General features: G+C 43.1%; 1 protein-coding gene across 1 annotated transcript in view; it reads left to right on the top strand.

The window, feature by feature from the left end:
- The first annotated feature begins 10,807 nt into the window (after positions 1–10,807).
- The window catches only part of Cyb5b (cytochrome b5 type B), a 36,005-nt gene continuing 33,120 nt past the window's right edge, over positions 10,808–13,692 (top strand). The window contains exon 1 of the mRNA XM_034522696.2: positions 10,808–11,069. Within this exon, the coding sequence (XP_034378587.1) occupies positions 10,902–11,069 (168 nt within the window). The 5' untranslated portion in view covers positions 10,808–10,901. The remainder of the gene's footprint in view (positions 11,070–13,692) is intronic.

The following is a 13,692-nucleotide window of genomic DNA, read 5'->3' on the forward strand; positions in this document are numbered from 1 at the left end:
CTTTTGTGTCGTAGAGAACAAATTCTTTTATCCAGAACATCACTAGAAGTCATGTTGACAGCATCCTTTCCCAGAATTTCTGATACCGGAGACAGTCGTCCCCCCCCCCCCCCCCCCCCCGCTCCCATGAAGATGTTACCCTTGTCCATTAGGAAAGAGCTACAAGAATGCCAACTACTCCCTTCTCCACCTCTCTGTGGGAACAAGACCCAGGATTGTCAGCCAGGGCATTTTGTAATGCTCCTCTATTTGGGTTAAATGGAGATAATTTACATTTTAGGACTAACTTGTTTCTCTAGATTCTTGATTTATTAACTTTGAGTAATGGCCAGGCAGGAAAGATGTTTACCAATCACCTCTCTTTAACTGATTAAACCCTAGCAATGTCCGACTGCCTCCCCACCCCCAGGGAACTTTCTAGCTCTATGCCACCCCTTTGGTTATGAAATTGTAAGATGTGGCTGCCACCCTGCCAGGTGGTCTGGATGCTGTGAGCCCTGGCCGTGCTGATGTCCACCTGTCTTTCTATGGAATTAGTAACTCTTCTAATAATCTCTAAAAGGACAGTCTGTCTCAGAGCCTCCTCTGAATCTGAAACCCCAAACCATTTACTGGGAATCAAATCAAGAGCTTTGTCTGTGCCTGGCAAGTGCTGTGTTACTGAGCTACATTCCCACTTGCTTTCGGTCATTTTGTTTTTTAAGATTTATTTATATTATTTTAATTATATGTATGGGGGGTATATGCACTTGAATGCAAGTGCCCACAGAGGTCAAAGGTGTCAGAGGCCCCTGGTTGCAGGCAGTTGTGAACCACCTGATATGGATGCTGGGGATGGAACTCAGGTCCTCAGGAGCTCTGATTCCCAGGACCCATATGGTGGAAGCACAGAACCAGCTCCTGCTTGTCTGCCTTTCATAGTACAAATGTAATTAATTAATTACATTTATTTGCTTATTTGGCGTGTGTGTTAATGATGAGTGTGAGTGAGTGCAGGGGCACGCCTGTACTAGATGGGGCAGGCATTTGATTCTCTTTCTACCATAGCTCTGGGGATCAAACTCAGGAGCTTGGGTTTGTGTAGCAAGCACTTTTACCTGCGGATCCAGCTCTCCCTCCTGGTTATTGATCTTCTGTTGAATTGTGAGAATTCTTTAGAATCTATATACACACAAGTACCTTACATCGAATATATGACTTCCCAACATTTCCTTCCCCTGATCCCCTCCTTTTCTTTTGTTTTTGTTTTTCTCTGTGTAGCCCTGGCTGTCTTGGAACTCACTCTGTACACCAGTCTGTTCTAGAACTCACAGACATCCTCCTGCCTCTGCTTCCCCGGGTGCTGGGATTAAAGATGTGTGCCACTATTGCCCAGACATTTCCTCTCTTTTTATGAGTTGTTTTTTAGTTTTCTTGAGAGTATTCTTTGAAGAACTTTTTTTTTTAAAAATAATTTTGACAAGGTTGGGTCTATGAAATGGTCTAGCAGATAAAAGTGCTTGTGGCACAGTCTTGATCCCTAGACCCCATAGTGTAAGGCGAGAACTCACTCAGTGTACACCATACGCCCACAACCATACTCACAAATCATACATCACTCTCACATAAAATAATAATGAATGTAATATTGACAAAGCTCAAGTTATTTATTTTTTATCTTGACCCTGTGCCTTTGTTATTGTATTTGTTGCTCTTGCTTTTAATTGTTGTAGTTGCTTTGTTTGAGAGAGAGACAGAGAGACAGAGACAGAGAGAGACAGAGAGAGATGCAAACACCTCTCTATCTGCATGTGGAGGGTAGAGGTCAATGTTAGGTGTCCTCTGTTTTTCCTGACCATATTTATTGAGACAGGGTCTCTCAGTGACCCTGGGGCTTGTTGTCTAGATGAGAATGGCCGGTTAGTGAGCACCTAGCATCTGTCTGTCTCCTCTCCTCAGTGCTGGGATTATAGGTGTGTTCCCATAGGGTCTGTCCTTTTACGTGAGTTCCAACCTCAGGTCCTCATGCCTGCATTGCCAGCGCTCTACCCACAGAGCCACCTCCCCAGCCCATTTCCCTGTTTCCAAACTTTGAGTTAACACAGTTGTGTCCTCCCCAGCCCATTTCCCTGTTTCCAAACTTTGAGTTAACACAGTTGTGTTTACTTTTTCTTATATTATATTTAAGTCTTTGATTATGTTTGGACTTTAGCTTAATGGCTTTCTCAGAAAAACTTGTAGCAAAAAGTTTAATTATTAGTTTGTCCAGTCACCATAGAAGGCCACCTTTCCTCATTATTGTTTCCATGACTGATTTGAAGGGACATTTCTACCCCATTTCTCTTCTAGTCTAGTTTTTTTCAGTGCTAAGAATGGGACCCAAGGCTTGACCACTGCTAGTTAAGAACTCTATTGTTAAGTTCTATTCTCACCTCAATTTTTTTTTTTTTTTGTATTTTTTTAAGTCAGGGACCAGAGACTTGGATCTCAAGAACCCACATGATAGAAGGAGAGAACAATGCCCACCAGTTATCACATGACTTCTACACATGGGCCTATGATATGTACATACACACACAGAGACATAAATGTTTAAGAATTAAACAAATATTGTGAGACAGGATGCAATTACTTGAACATGAGTTATTCCCCACAGGTTCGTGTATTGGAGCACTTGGTCCCGGCTAGTGGTGCAATTTAGGGACGTTGTGAAAGTGGTACCTGAATAAGGAAGTAGGCTACCAGATTATGAAACAAGGCATTCCAGGGAACAGGGATTTCTCCTGGAATTCCATGCACTGAGAAGAAAAAGGCTGAAGCCTTTCACTAGTAACGGGAAAAGTGTGTGTTGGCTAATTATTTGCCAATTTGACACAAGCTATAGTCATCTGGGAGAAGGGAGCCTCAATTGAGAAAATGCCTTTGTAAGACTGGGCTTCGGGCAAGCCTGTAGGGCATTTTCTTAATTAGTGATTGATGGGAGAGGGCCCAGCCTACTGTGAATGGTACCATCCCTGGGCTAATGGCCCTGTATTCTGTAGAAAAGCAGGCAGAACAAGCCATGAGGAACAAGCCAGTAAGCAGCACCCTTCCATGGCCTCTGCATCCACTCCTGCATCCAGGTTCTGGCCCTGATTGAGTTCCTGTCCTGACTTCCTTCAGTGATGGACTGTGATGTGGTCAAATAAACCCTTTCCTCCACAACTTGCTTTTGCCCATGGTGTTCCACGACAATAATAGAAATCTTAGTAACTAAAACAACTTGTTTCCCAGAGAGATATTTCACAGTGCCAATAAATTGTTATATCACCTTGCAAGACGAGACTGAAGTTCAGTGATGGACAGGACCACTCTTTAACCTGGGACCACTCTTTAGCCTGGACTGAATGGACACACACGACTCTGGATCCCTACTTAAATCTCAACCTCATGTTAGGACCCAGTAGATGGAATGTCCAGTGTGTTTTGCCAGATTTCTTTGTCCCTCTTTCAAGTGTGGCCACACTGAGTACATCTTCTCCCTTTTCTGCTTTCCACTTTTTACTTGGTTCTTTCAATTGGCTTGTTGAGATGAATGACCGAGAATGGCTTGCCAGGGCAGCCGGAGGCCAGTAACACATACTGATATTTGAACACAAGGCTTTGCATGTGCTCTGTCGTGGAGCCACCCCTCCAGCCTGTGTTTGCTTTCTGAAATGTGAACAGACTTAGTGCCTGTTAAAAATAAGCTGAGAAACCCTGGAAGAAGGAAGAGTGAAAGTTCTAAAACCAGGCAGCTGAGCCCAAGAGAGAAAACATTCTTTTCTTTCTTTCTTTCTTTCTTTCTTTCTTTCTTTCTTTCTTTCTCTTTCTTTCTTTCTTTCTTTCTTTCTTTCTTTCTTTTTAATATAGAATAGAGTTTATTCAGGGAATGGGGAGGGGAGTTAAGAGGGTAATAGAGGCAGAGAAAGGCAGACAGAGGGAGAGAGTAGAGAAGTGGAGAGGGGGGAGGGGTGGGGGGACAGAGGGATCAGAGAGCAAGAGAGCAAGAGAGGAGAGAAAACATTCTTATCAATGCCTAGTTGACATTTTATATCAGCTACTGAGTGACTCAAGGTTGGCCCTGGGAAGGGAAAAAGAGAGTGATGGACTACGATAGCTTCTTTAAAGAGGAGGTTTTGAGTGTCAGGAAAGTGTTAGGCCATTGACCTTCCCCCTTAAGTTGGAGCCAGATAACAGAGCTTAAAAAATATTAGTCTGCCCCAAGCTCCCTTCTCTGAGTTAGAAGTTGCCTGTGCTGTGGTTTTACAGTCCCTAACTTATGGTTCTAGCCAATACCTGGCTCCTCTATGCAGTCTCATACTGAGTTACACGATGTAAAACTTCCTATAACCCCTTGAAAGAATATAAAAGTCAGGTTCTTTTCCTTTGTGGAGGCTCTGCCTTGAGCCTCCTCCCATCCTTCTGCCCACGGTGGCTCTGTTTTACTGTTATTTTAAGCTGTTTCTCTTAATGATTCTCTTAATGTTATTTCTCGAAAGGTTTTAAAGGAGAACTTTCTCTTCTCTTTGAGGTTCCACCAGCTGCCTCTGATAGAATGTACTTTTATTCTTTTCTTTTCTTTTCTTTTCTTTATTTTTTCGAGACAGGGTTTCTCTGTGTAGCTCTGGCTGTCCTGGAACTCACTCTGTAGACCAGGCTAACCTCCAGCTCAGAGATCCACCTGCCTCTGCTTCCTGAGTGCTGGAATTATAGTGGTGCTCCACCACTGCCTGGATTGCTTTTCTAATTCTCTTTAGCAGTCAAAGCCAGATCATGACCCTCAGGGTTGAGAGGCCCTCTCTCTTTAAAAAGTTCATTCCTGAAAGGTAATTTTGTGTTAGCTTCTGTCCAGAAGCACGCCCCTTGCTGCCCTTTTTTCTAACAGGAAGGAGAACGCATCTCATTGCCCACATGGAACAGATCCTTTGCTTCTTACTCTTTCCTGAGAAATGGATTGGGCTTCACCACAATGGCTTTCTGTTTGAATTCTATTTTTTTTTTTTTTTTTAAATATAAAATCGCCGGGCGGTGGTGGCACACGCCTTTAATCCCAGCACTTGGGAGGCAGAGGCAGGTGGATTTCTGAGTTCCAGGACAGCCTGGTCTACAGAGTGAGTTCCAGGACAGCCAGGGCTACACAGAGAAACTCTGTCTCAAAAAAAACAAAAAAAAACAAACAAACAAAAAAAAATCAATAAAATAGTCTTGCAAAATAAAAAATGATTCTCCTGGAACAGGATCTCACACATAATATATGCTCTGAAGTAAATTACAGGGCACATGTGTCAGGATCTCTTTGACTTAATGGCCTGGGGAGAGAATTGTCTAATACATAAAAATAACAGTACTAAAATATTGATGTTTAAAGTGTTTTAAATGGTTCTGTCTTTCTCCTAACATTAAGAAGCAGATCCCACCTATAATATCTAGAAAGTATAGTCTCCTATGTAATTCCACTTCTTGATCTGCTTGGATGTAAGCAAACCCTACCTGAAGATTTTGCAGCAGACACTGTACTGAGAATTTTAACAGTCTGCTGCTGTGGGTTCTCTAAATACTTCTCAAAGAGCTTGAAAAAATTAAAGCAGCCAAGGAAAGGAAACTATAGACTAATATTTTTCATGAATACAAATTTAAAGATTCTATGAAACATTAGCAAGACTCAAGATGGCTCAGCCAGTAAAGGCCCTTGCCACCAGACATGATGACTACAGGATAGAAGGAGAGAACCGATTGCTACAGGTTGCCCTCAAAGCTCTACAGATGTGTTGTGGCATGAATGTGATCTTCTCCACCCCAGTAAATAAATAAATGTAGTATATATATATTTTAAATGAGCACATTGAAGCTGGTGTGGTGGTGTATGCTTTTAACGCCAGCATCTGGAGGTTATAAGAGGCAGGATAATAGAAAGTTCAAAATTCAAAGCCATCCTGGGCTACATAGTGATACTATGTCTCAAAAAGCCAAGGAGTCGGGCAGTGAAATGGCTCAGCCAGTGTAGGTGCTTACCACCAAGCCTGGAGACCTGAGTGTTGTTCCTGGAACCCACTCCTTTCGAAAGCTGTCCTCTAACTGCCTGTGCACCTGGACACTTCATTCTTCCCCTAATAAAGAAAAAAGAAACAAATGTTAAAAGAAAAAAAAAAAAAAAGGACAAAGGAGCTGAATCCCAGCACTCAGGAGGCAGAGGTGAGTGGCTTTGCAACTTTGAGGTCAGCCTGGTCTATATAGCAAGTTCCAGGACAGCTAGGACTATTTAATAGAGACCCCAAGTCTTGGTCATTGATCTATGGCTGGGAAGAGACTATGACCAAGGCAACTCTTACAAAAGGAAACATTTAACTGGGAACATGATTACAGTGGTTACACATTTCCTTCCTTAAGGCCACATCTCCGAATCCTTCTAATCCTTTCAAATAGTGCTACTCTCTGGTAATTTAGATGAGCCTATGGGGGCCATTCTTATTTAAATCACCATATCTTATCTCTAGGAAAAAGAAAGAAAGCAAGAAAAGAGAAAAGAGACGAGCAAGTTGAATTTGAATTTTATATCTATACACATATATATGACTAATTACTAACATAACCAAGTATGATTTATCTCAGAAATGCAGGAATTTAAAAAAAAATTCACAGTATTAACAGAATAAAGAAAAACAATCACATTATCACCCCAATAGAAGAACAAAAAACATTCGACAGATTCAAGACCCTTTTTAATTTAAAAACAAAACAAAGACATATGTGGTGGCCCTTACTGTCTGTATCATACTCCCCCTCAAAAATATTATAAAAATGATATAGAGTAGTAGATAATAGGATTTGCTATTATTGTGTTTATCTTTTTGGCCTTTAAAAACATTTATAATTACTCATTTTATTTCTCTATATGTGTGTACTATGCTTAAAGTACCTCTGTGCTGAGACATCTCAGTGGTCCTATATTTATATTTTGAGACTGGGTCTCACTGACTTGCCCAGGGTGTCCTTGAACACTTGAATTCTTGGGCTCAAATGACTCCTGCCTTAGCCTCCTGAGTAGATGAATTTAAATACTATATATATTGAGACAAGGTCTTACTATGTAACCCTGCCTGGACTAGAGCTTGGTTTGTAGTAGATATGGCTGGTCTTGAACTCATGAAAATCTACCTGCCTTTGCCTCCTGAGTGCTGGTATTAAAGGCATGAGCTGCCACAGCTGCCTAAATAATATTTTTCATGATTGTTAGTGCAGAATTACTTGGAAGTAAAGATCATAATGTCTTTACTAAGTCAATACTATAAACAAGAATATTAAAAACAAGGGAGAGAGATGAAACATTAAAAAATATTAGCCAGACAGTAGTGGTGTTCAGGAGACAGAGGTAGGTGGATCTCTGTGAGTCTGAGGCCAGCCTGGTCTACAGAGTGAGTTCCAGGACAGCTAAGGATACATAAAGAGAAACCCTGTCTAAGTAAACAAATAGACAAATAAAATAAAAATATTAACAATCAATGAGCCCAAGTGAAAAGTATGGGATTTTATTGCATATTTTTGCATCTTACCTGCTGGAATTACAAAACAAAACAAAATAAATACAGAAACTAAAACAACTCCCCCCCATTTCCCCCCAAAACCCCTTTAAATAACAATTCAGAAACTTTTATTTACCTATTTAGGAGAGAGAGTCTCATTGTGTAACTCTGATTGGCCTGGAACTCACTATGTAGACCAGGCTGGCCTTGAATTAACAGATATCTGCCTGTCTGTCTCCAGAGTGCAGGGCTTAATGGTGGAATGGGTTATCATGCCCCAAATATTTTATTTTTTTATTTATTTTTTATTTTTTTATAGAAATCTCAATTGCATTAGTCAATCAGTTTCTTTCTTTCTTTTTTTTTTTTTTAAGATTTATTTATTTCATATATGTGAGGACACTGTTACTATCCCCAGACACACCAGAAGAGGGCATCGGATCCCATTACAGATGGTTGTGAGCCACCATGTGGTGCTGGGAATTGAACTCAGGACCTCTGGAGGAGCAGTTGGTGCTCTTAACCACTGAGCCATCTCTCCAGCCCCGCCCCAAATATTTTAATCTAATAATTTTACTTACCCTAATAATGGTCACCTCTGTCACTTATGAATATTCATCTCCCACTCAATGTTTTTCACATTGCAACACATTCTAGAAGCTTCCTCTGCACTCAGTTCACATTGGTTGCTATCTGAGAGATCTGTGGCAGAGAGGACAGTTTCCCACGTTGGCGCTCAAGTCTGTCTGTTGATCTGTTACCCTGAAGATAGGGTTGTTCAGTCTCCCAGATTGCAGTATATTCCTTCTCTGAGGTCCTATTGTTTACCAACATCCCTTTGAGAAAGATGGTGGGGGTCCCTGCTACTAGAGGAAGTCCTAACCCCTCTCCTCTTGACAGCCTTTGAAATCTCAGTTCCAGTCCCGGGACCCTAAAGGCATATCTACTTTTGGTTTGGAAGGACTCCAAATAAGCTTCTCCAACCTTTCCCTTTGCCAAGAGGTTTTTCCATTCTAGCCTCTCAAGGTCTTAAAAAACAGCCTTGTGCTTACTTTCCCCCATGGGGTAGAAAGGGAGCCTTCAGAGTTTGTTTCTTGCTGGAAGTGGTGGTACACACATTTAATCCCAGGATTTGGAAGATGGATCTAGGTGGATCAGGAGGTAGGGCAACCCTTGGCTTGGTTACTTGGTCAGTTTGAGGCCAGCCTAGGCTACATAAGACCCTGAGGCGCGCGCGCGTGCCACACACACACACACACACACACACACACACACACACACACACACACGCACGGAGCCAGAGAGATGGCTCAGCTTGTAAAAGCTTACACAAAGCTTGATGATTTGAGTTTGTTCTTTGGAACCTGCATGGTAGAAGGAGAGAAGTGATCACTATAAGTTGTCCTCTGACCTTTATAGGGACCCCCCCCCATAAGTAAATAAATGTAATTTTTAAAAGTAGGGGAAAAGGCACGACAATAGAGGCTCAGAGGGTAATAGCACTTGCTGACTTAAAAGTTCAAGTCCCCAGCGCTCACATTAAAAGCTAGACAGGCCTTCATACACTTGTAATTCTAGTTCTGGGGTGGTGATGGAGAAAGGCAGATTCCGAGCGCTTGCTGGCCATCTGATATAGCTGAAAACAGCAAGCTCCAGGCTCAGTGAGAGACTTTCTCTTAGGGGACCAGAAGAGGAATGACAGACGAAGACACCTGACACACTCCTCTAGCGACCTTGTGCATGTATGAGTGAGCACACAGATTTGTAAACCTCATACCCCCACAAAATGATGAGAACCAAACACAAGAAAGAGCTTGCTTCTTGTATTGTCACTCTTCCCCCAGACTCTATTATAAAACTTGTGATGTAGTAAGTTTTCAGAAATTTTTTTTTTCTGGAAATGAACTTACATGGTTGAATTTAGGGGTTGTGGAAAATCCTAAGAATCATGAGGGTTTGCCTTCATAGTGACAGAACCTCAAAGAATTGCCTCCCGCAGATTGGCCTGTGGGCATGTCGGTAGTGCATTTTCTTAATTGCTAATTGCTGTAGGATGGCCCAGGTTACCCTGGGCTGCACCATCCCTACGCATGTGAGCCTGGGCAGTATTGGAAAGGTAGCTCAACAAGAGCCTGAAAGTGAGCCAGTAAGAAGCTCCCCTATAGTCTCTGCTTCAGTTCCTTCCTTGAGTTCTGGCCTTGACTTTCCTGGGTGAAGGCTTTTAACCTGCAAGCCAAATAAACCCTCTACTCCTCCTCAAGCTAGTTTTGGTCAGTATTTTATGACAGCCATCAGAGCAAACTACAGCACATAGTTTGTGTAATTAGGGATGTAGGATATGGAAAGTGGACCCGGCACATGGTGGTGTACTTTTAACCCATTACCTGGGAGGCAGAGGCATATGGATCTCTGTGAGTTCCAGGCTTGCCAGACTTACATACCAACACATGTCTCAAAATAAATAAATAAACAAATAAAAATATTAGTGAAAGATGTTGCAAATAGTTTACAGAGTCATGAGTGCTAGGCTGTGAAGTAACGCCATGAAAACATTTTCGGATGATCAGCATATTAGTTTTTACGGCAATTAAAGATAAAGGCTCACAACTTTGCACATTAGCTCAGAATTCCAAATTACCTGGACTTTTAGCAGGGGTCATCTGAAGTAAATCCTATTTTAGGCCATTTAGAAACTAAAACAGTGTAGATAGGCCCTGATCACTGGTTCGATTAGAGATTATTTTGTCAGTGGTGGAGTAAACTTGAGACACGTACCCTTGCCCCAACTGTTGTTGTAAGCACCCTAAGAGCCCTGGAGTCCAACGTCAGTTGCGATTTACACAGCGATTGCTGAGCTCAGACCTCTGTTAACACACTCTCATTCAGCGTGCCAAACCTCTGGGCAAGGAAGGTAGAGGTCACCATGCCCATTTTAATTGGTGAGCTTTTTGGTGCCTAAAGGGAACCAGTCAACCGAGTCTAGGGGAAAGCATAGCTTGTAACGCCAGGGGCTGCAATTCTGGTTGGGAAGATAGAAGGGGAAAACTTGCTTCCAGAGACTCGGGGACCCAGGGTGGCAGGAGGGGAAAAGAGACTCTGGAAACCGCCTCTCTTCTTTTATGACCCTGCCTGTCCAAGGGCCGAGCAAAGAGAATGCTCTCCTGAGGTGACACCTGTCACCCGGCCACGTTTAGGCGTTTAGGTCCAAAATCTCGGTATCTGATTGGCAAGGTTGGAGGGGGTGGACGACGCTGATTGGTCAGTTGGACGTCGGACCAGGCTTTACCCGGTTACGGAAGCCGAGGAGGACCGAGCGCGGGCCCAGCGTGAAGGAAGTTAGCGGCAGAATCCCTGATACCGGCGGAAAAGGACTCGGATCCAATGGCGACCCCAGAGGCCAGTGGCAGCGGCAGCGGCGGGAATATTGAGGGCTCCGACCCCTCCGTCACCTACTACCGGCTGGAGGAGGTGGCGAAGCGAAACACCGCGGAGGAGACGTGGATGGTGATCCACGGACGAGTCTACGATATCACCCGCTTCCTCAGCGAGGTGCGGGCCTGGGAGGCGGGAGGCCTCCGCGCGCTGCCGGGGTGAGGGGAGGAGGCCACGCGTAGCCGTCTGGCGCCCGGAAGGGACCGTGACCCTCTGAGAGGGACTGCAGTCTCAGCCTCGGGTGACAACGTGCGTTTCTTAATGAATGGAGCACTTGCAGTATGCTAGATCACACGCCAGACCCGTTTTGCATAAAGAGAAACTGAGGCTCGCCGCAGAGGCCGAGAACTCTCAAGGGCACACACTTAACGACCCAATCCACTCGAATCCTTTTCAGAACTGCTCCTTACTTTCCAGGAAGCGCTGCTTAGAAAACAGTGCTTTTGGGGCATTTATTTTCTTGTGGGGGAGGCAGGAATATTTTAAAAAGCAAAACCAATCAAAGTGTGTAGGTGCGTAGGGGCATATGCATCTGCGTTTGGTGCCAGAGGTCAGCACTCTAGGAGCTGGAGCAAGAGGAGGTTGTGAGCCTCCTGATGTGGGGTGTTGGGTATTGAGCTTGGATCTTCAGAGAGAACAGTATGTACTCTTAACCAATGAGTGAGCTGAGATTCCTCCCTCCCCTGTTCCTGGTTAGGCAAGGGGGGGGGAGTGGAGAGGGAGAGAGAGACAGAGAGAGGAAGGGGGAGGGAGAGAGAGGGAGAGAGGGAGAGAGGGAGAGAGGGAGAGTCGGAGAGTCCTGGAACTTTTATGTAGACCAGGCTGGCCTCGAACTCAGAGATCCTCTGTCACTGCCTTCTGAATGCTGGGATTAAATACCGTGGGTCACACCAACACTTGGCTTTCAGCCCTTTTGTTAGCTCTTCAAATCAAATCTCCTTATCCAAGATCTCTTTGAGACTGTTGGGCAACAGATAATTTTCCCTCTTCTTGTGACAGGATCTGATGTATCCCCAGGCTGTTCTTCAGCTGGATTACATAGTCTCTGTAGACCTTGTAGTCTTCCTGTATGTGCCTTTCTAGGGATCCAATCCCTCATACTTACTAGGCAAACGCCGTCAACTGAATTTCATCTCAGCTAGGGTTTGACAAATGTACTTGACTATGTAGTCACCTCTAAAGAAACACAGCATTTCACGCCCCTAAGATGTACCCTTTTGTTCCTTTGCTGTCTGTCATTCTTAACCCAGAGAACCAATGACAGTCACTAAAGATGAGTTTGAAGGTTGGTTTTATGTGAACATTTTATTTTGTTGTAGAACATTACCCTTATGTCTGACATCTTATAACACAGCTTTGTTCTGAGAAAAGCTAACTTATTCTGTGTGCGTGTGTGGTATTGGATGTTGGATATGAAGGCCTTGCACATGCCAGGCAAATACCACTTCTGAACTAGTTCCCCAGAGTCACCTCTTCCCTCCAGAGTCTGAGTGTGAAGTTTTGCAAAGAGGATATTGTACTCATATTTTTTTTTTCCAGTAGACAATGAGAAAAATTCGAGAGTTTGGTAATATTTTACATTTGTATAGTAGACTACTCTCCTCTACCCAAGGTCGGAAAATGAACCAGGATCCTTACACATGCTAGGCAACTAAAGTACTCTACCCCTGAGCATCATTGTTTGAGACGTGATTTTACTCTGTAGCCCAGGCTAGGCATTAAACTCTTTGTAGGCCTCCTAATTTAGCCTTGTTAGAGCTGGGATTACAAGTTTATGCCACCACATCTGACTCTGAGGTTTGTTCCACCCCCCACCCCACCCCGCCCCCTTAAAAAATGGTTCTTTGGCTGGAACCCAGGGCCTTAGATGAGTACAGGGCAAGCACTGTCCACTGAACCAAACCCCCATACTCCCAGTGCAGCTGTTTGTTGTATCCCTTGTTATTTTAGGATCTTATATAACCTGGAACTCCTGATTCTCCTTCCCCTACCTCCCAAGTACTAGACTTATAGATGTGTAATACCACTCCTGAGCCAACTTTTTTTTTTTTTTTTTGACACAGGGTCTTTCTACACAGCCCTGGCTGTCCTGGAACTCACAGTGTAGACCAGACTGGCCTTAAACTCACAGAGATCTGCCTGCCTCTGCCTCTTGAGTGCTGAGACTAAACATGGTCTAACTTCATTAAAAAAAAAAAAAAAACTGGTTGAGAGCAACATGGATCGAAGTAACTTTTATATTAATATGGATATCGGAAACAGTTTTTGTGAAATTCTGATCATATATAATTGTTTGCTGGGCAGCCAGGGCTACACAGTGATATCCTGTCTCAGAAAAAACAAACAAACAAACAAAATGTCTGATGAGTGACAGAGCCTGGCTTAAAAGATCCCTTGATTTCTTTTGTCCATATATTATTACTTCAAAATACTAGTCTTAACTCTGTCTTCTGGTATTTGCCTTTTAATATATTTTCTGTTAAGGCATAATATATAATATATAGACAGTCCACATCCCAGAATTTCTTGATTAATTGAGCATAAATAATGAGTTTGAAAGAACCCAGATAAGGAAACATTGGCAGCTATTTTACCATGTTCTCATGTAGTTAGAGATGATATCTTGTAGCCAAAGCTTTCCTTAAGTTTGAGATATAGATCTTTACCTGTAGTTAGCTATTTCTTTTATTGTTGTCATTATTATTATTTAGACAGGGCTTTACCTGTATTCTAGGCTGGC

Source organism: Arvicanthis niloticus, chromosome 18 (assembly GCF_011762505.2).
Source record: "Arvicanthis niloticus isolate mArvNil1 chromosome 18, mArvNil1.pat.X, whole genome shotgun sequence".
NCBI lineage: Eukaryota > Metazoa > Chordata > Mammalia > Rodentia > Muridae > Arvicanthis > Arvicanthis niloticus.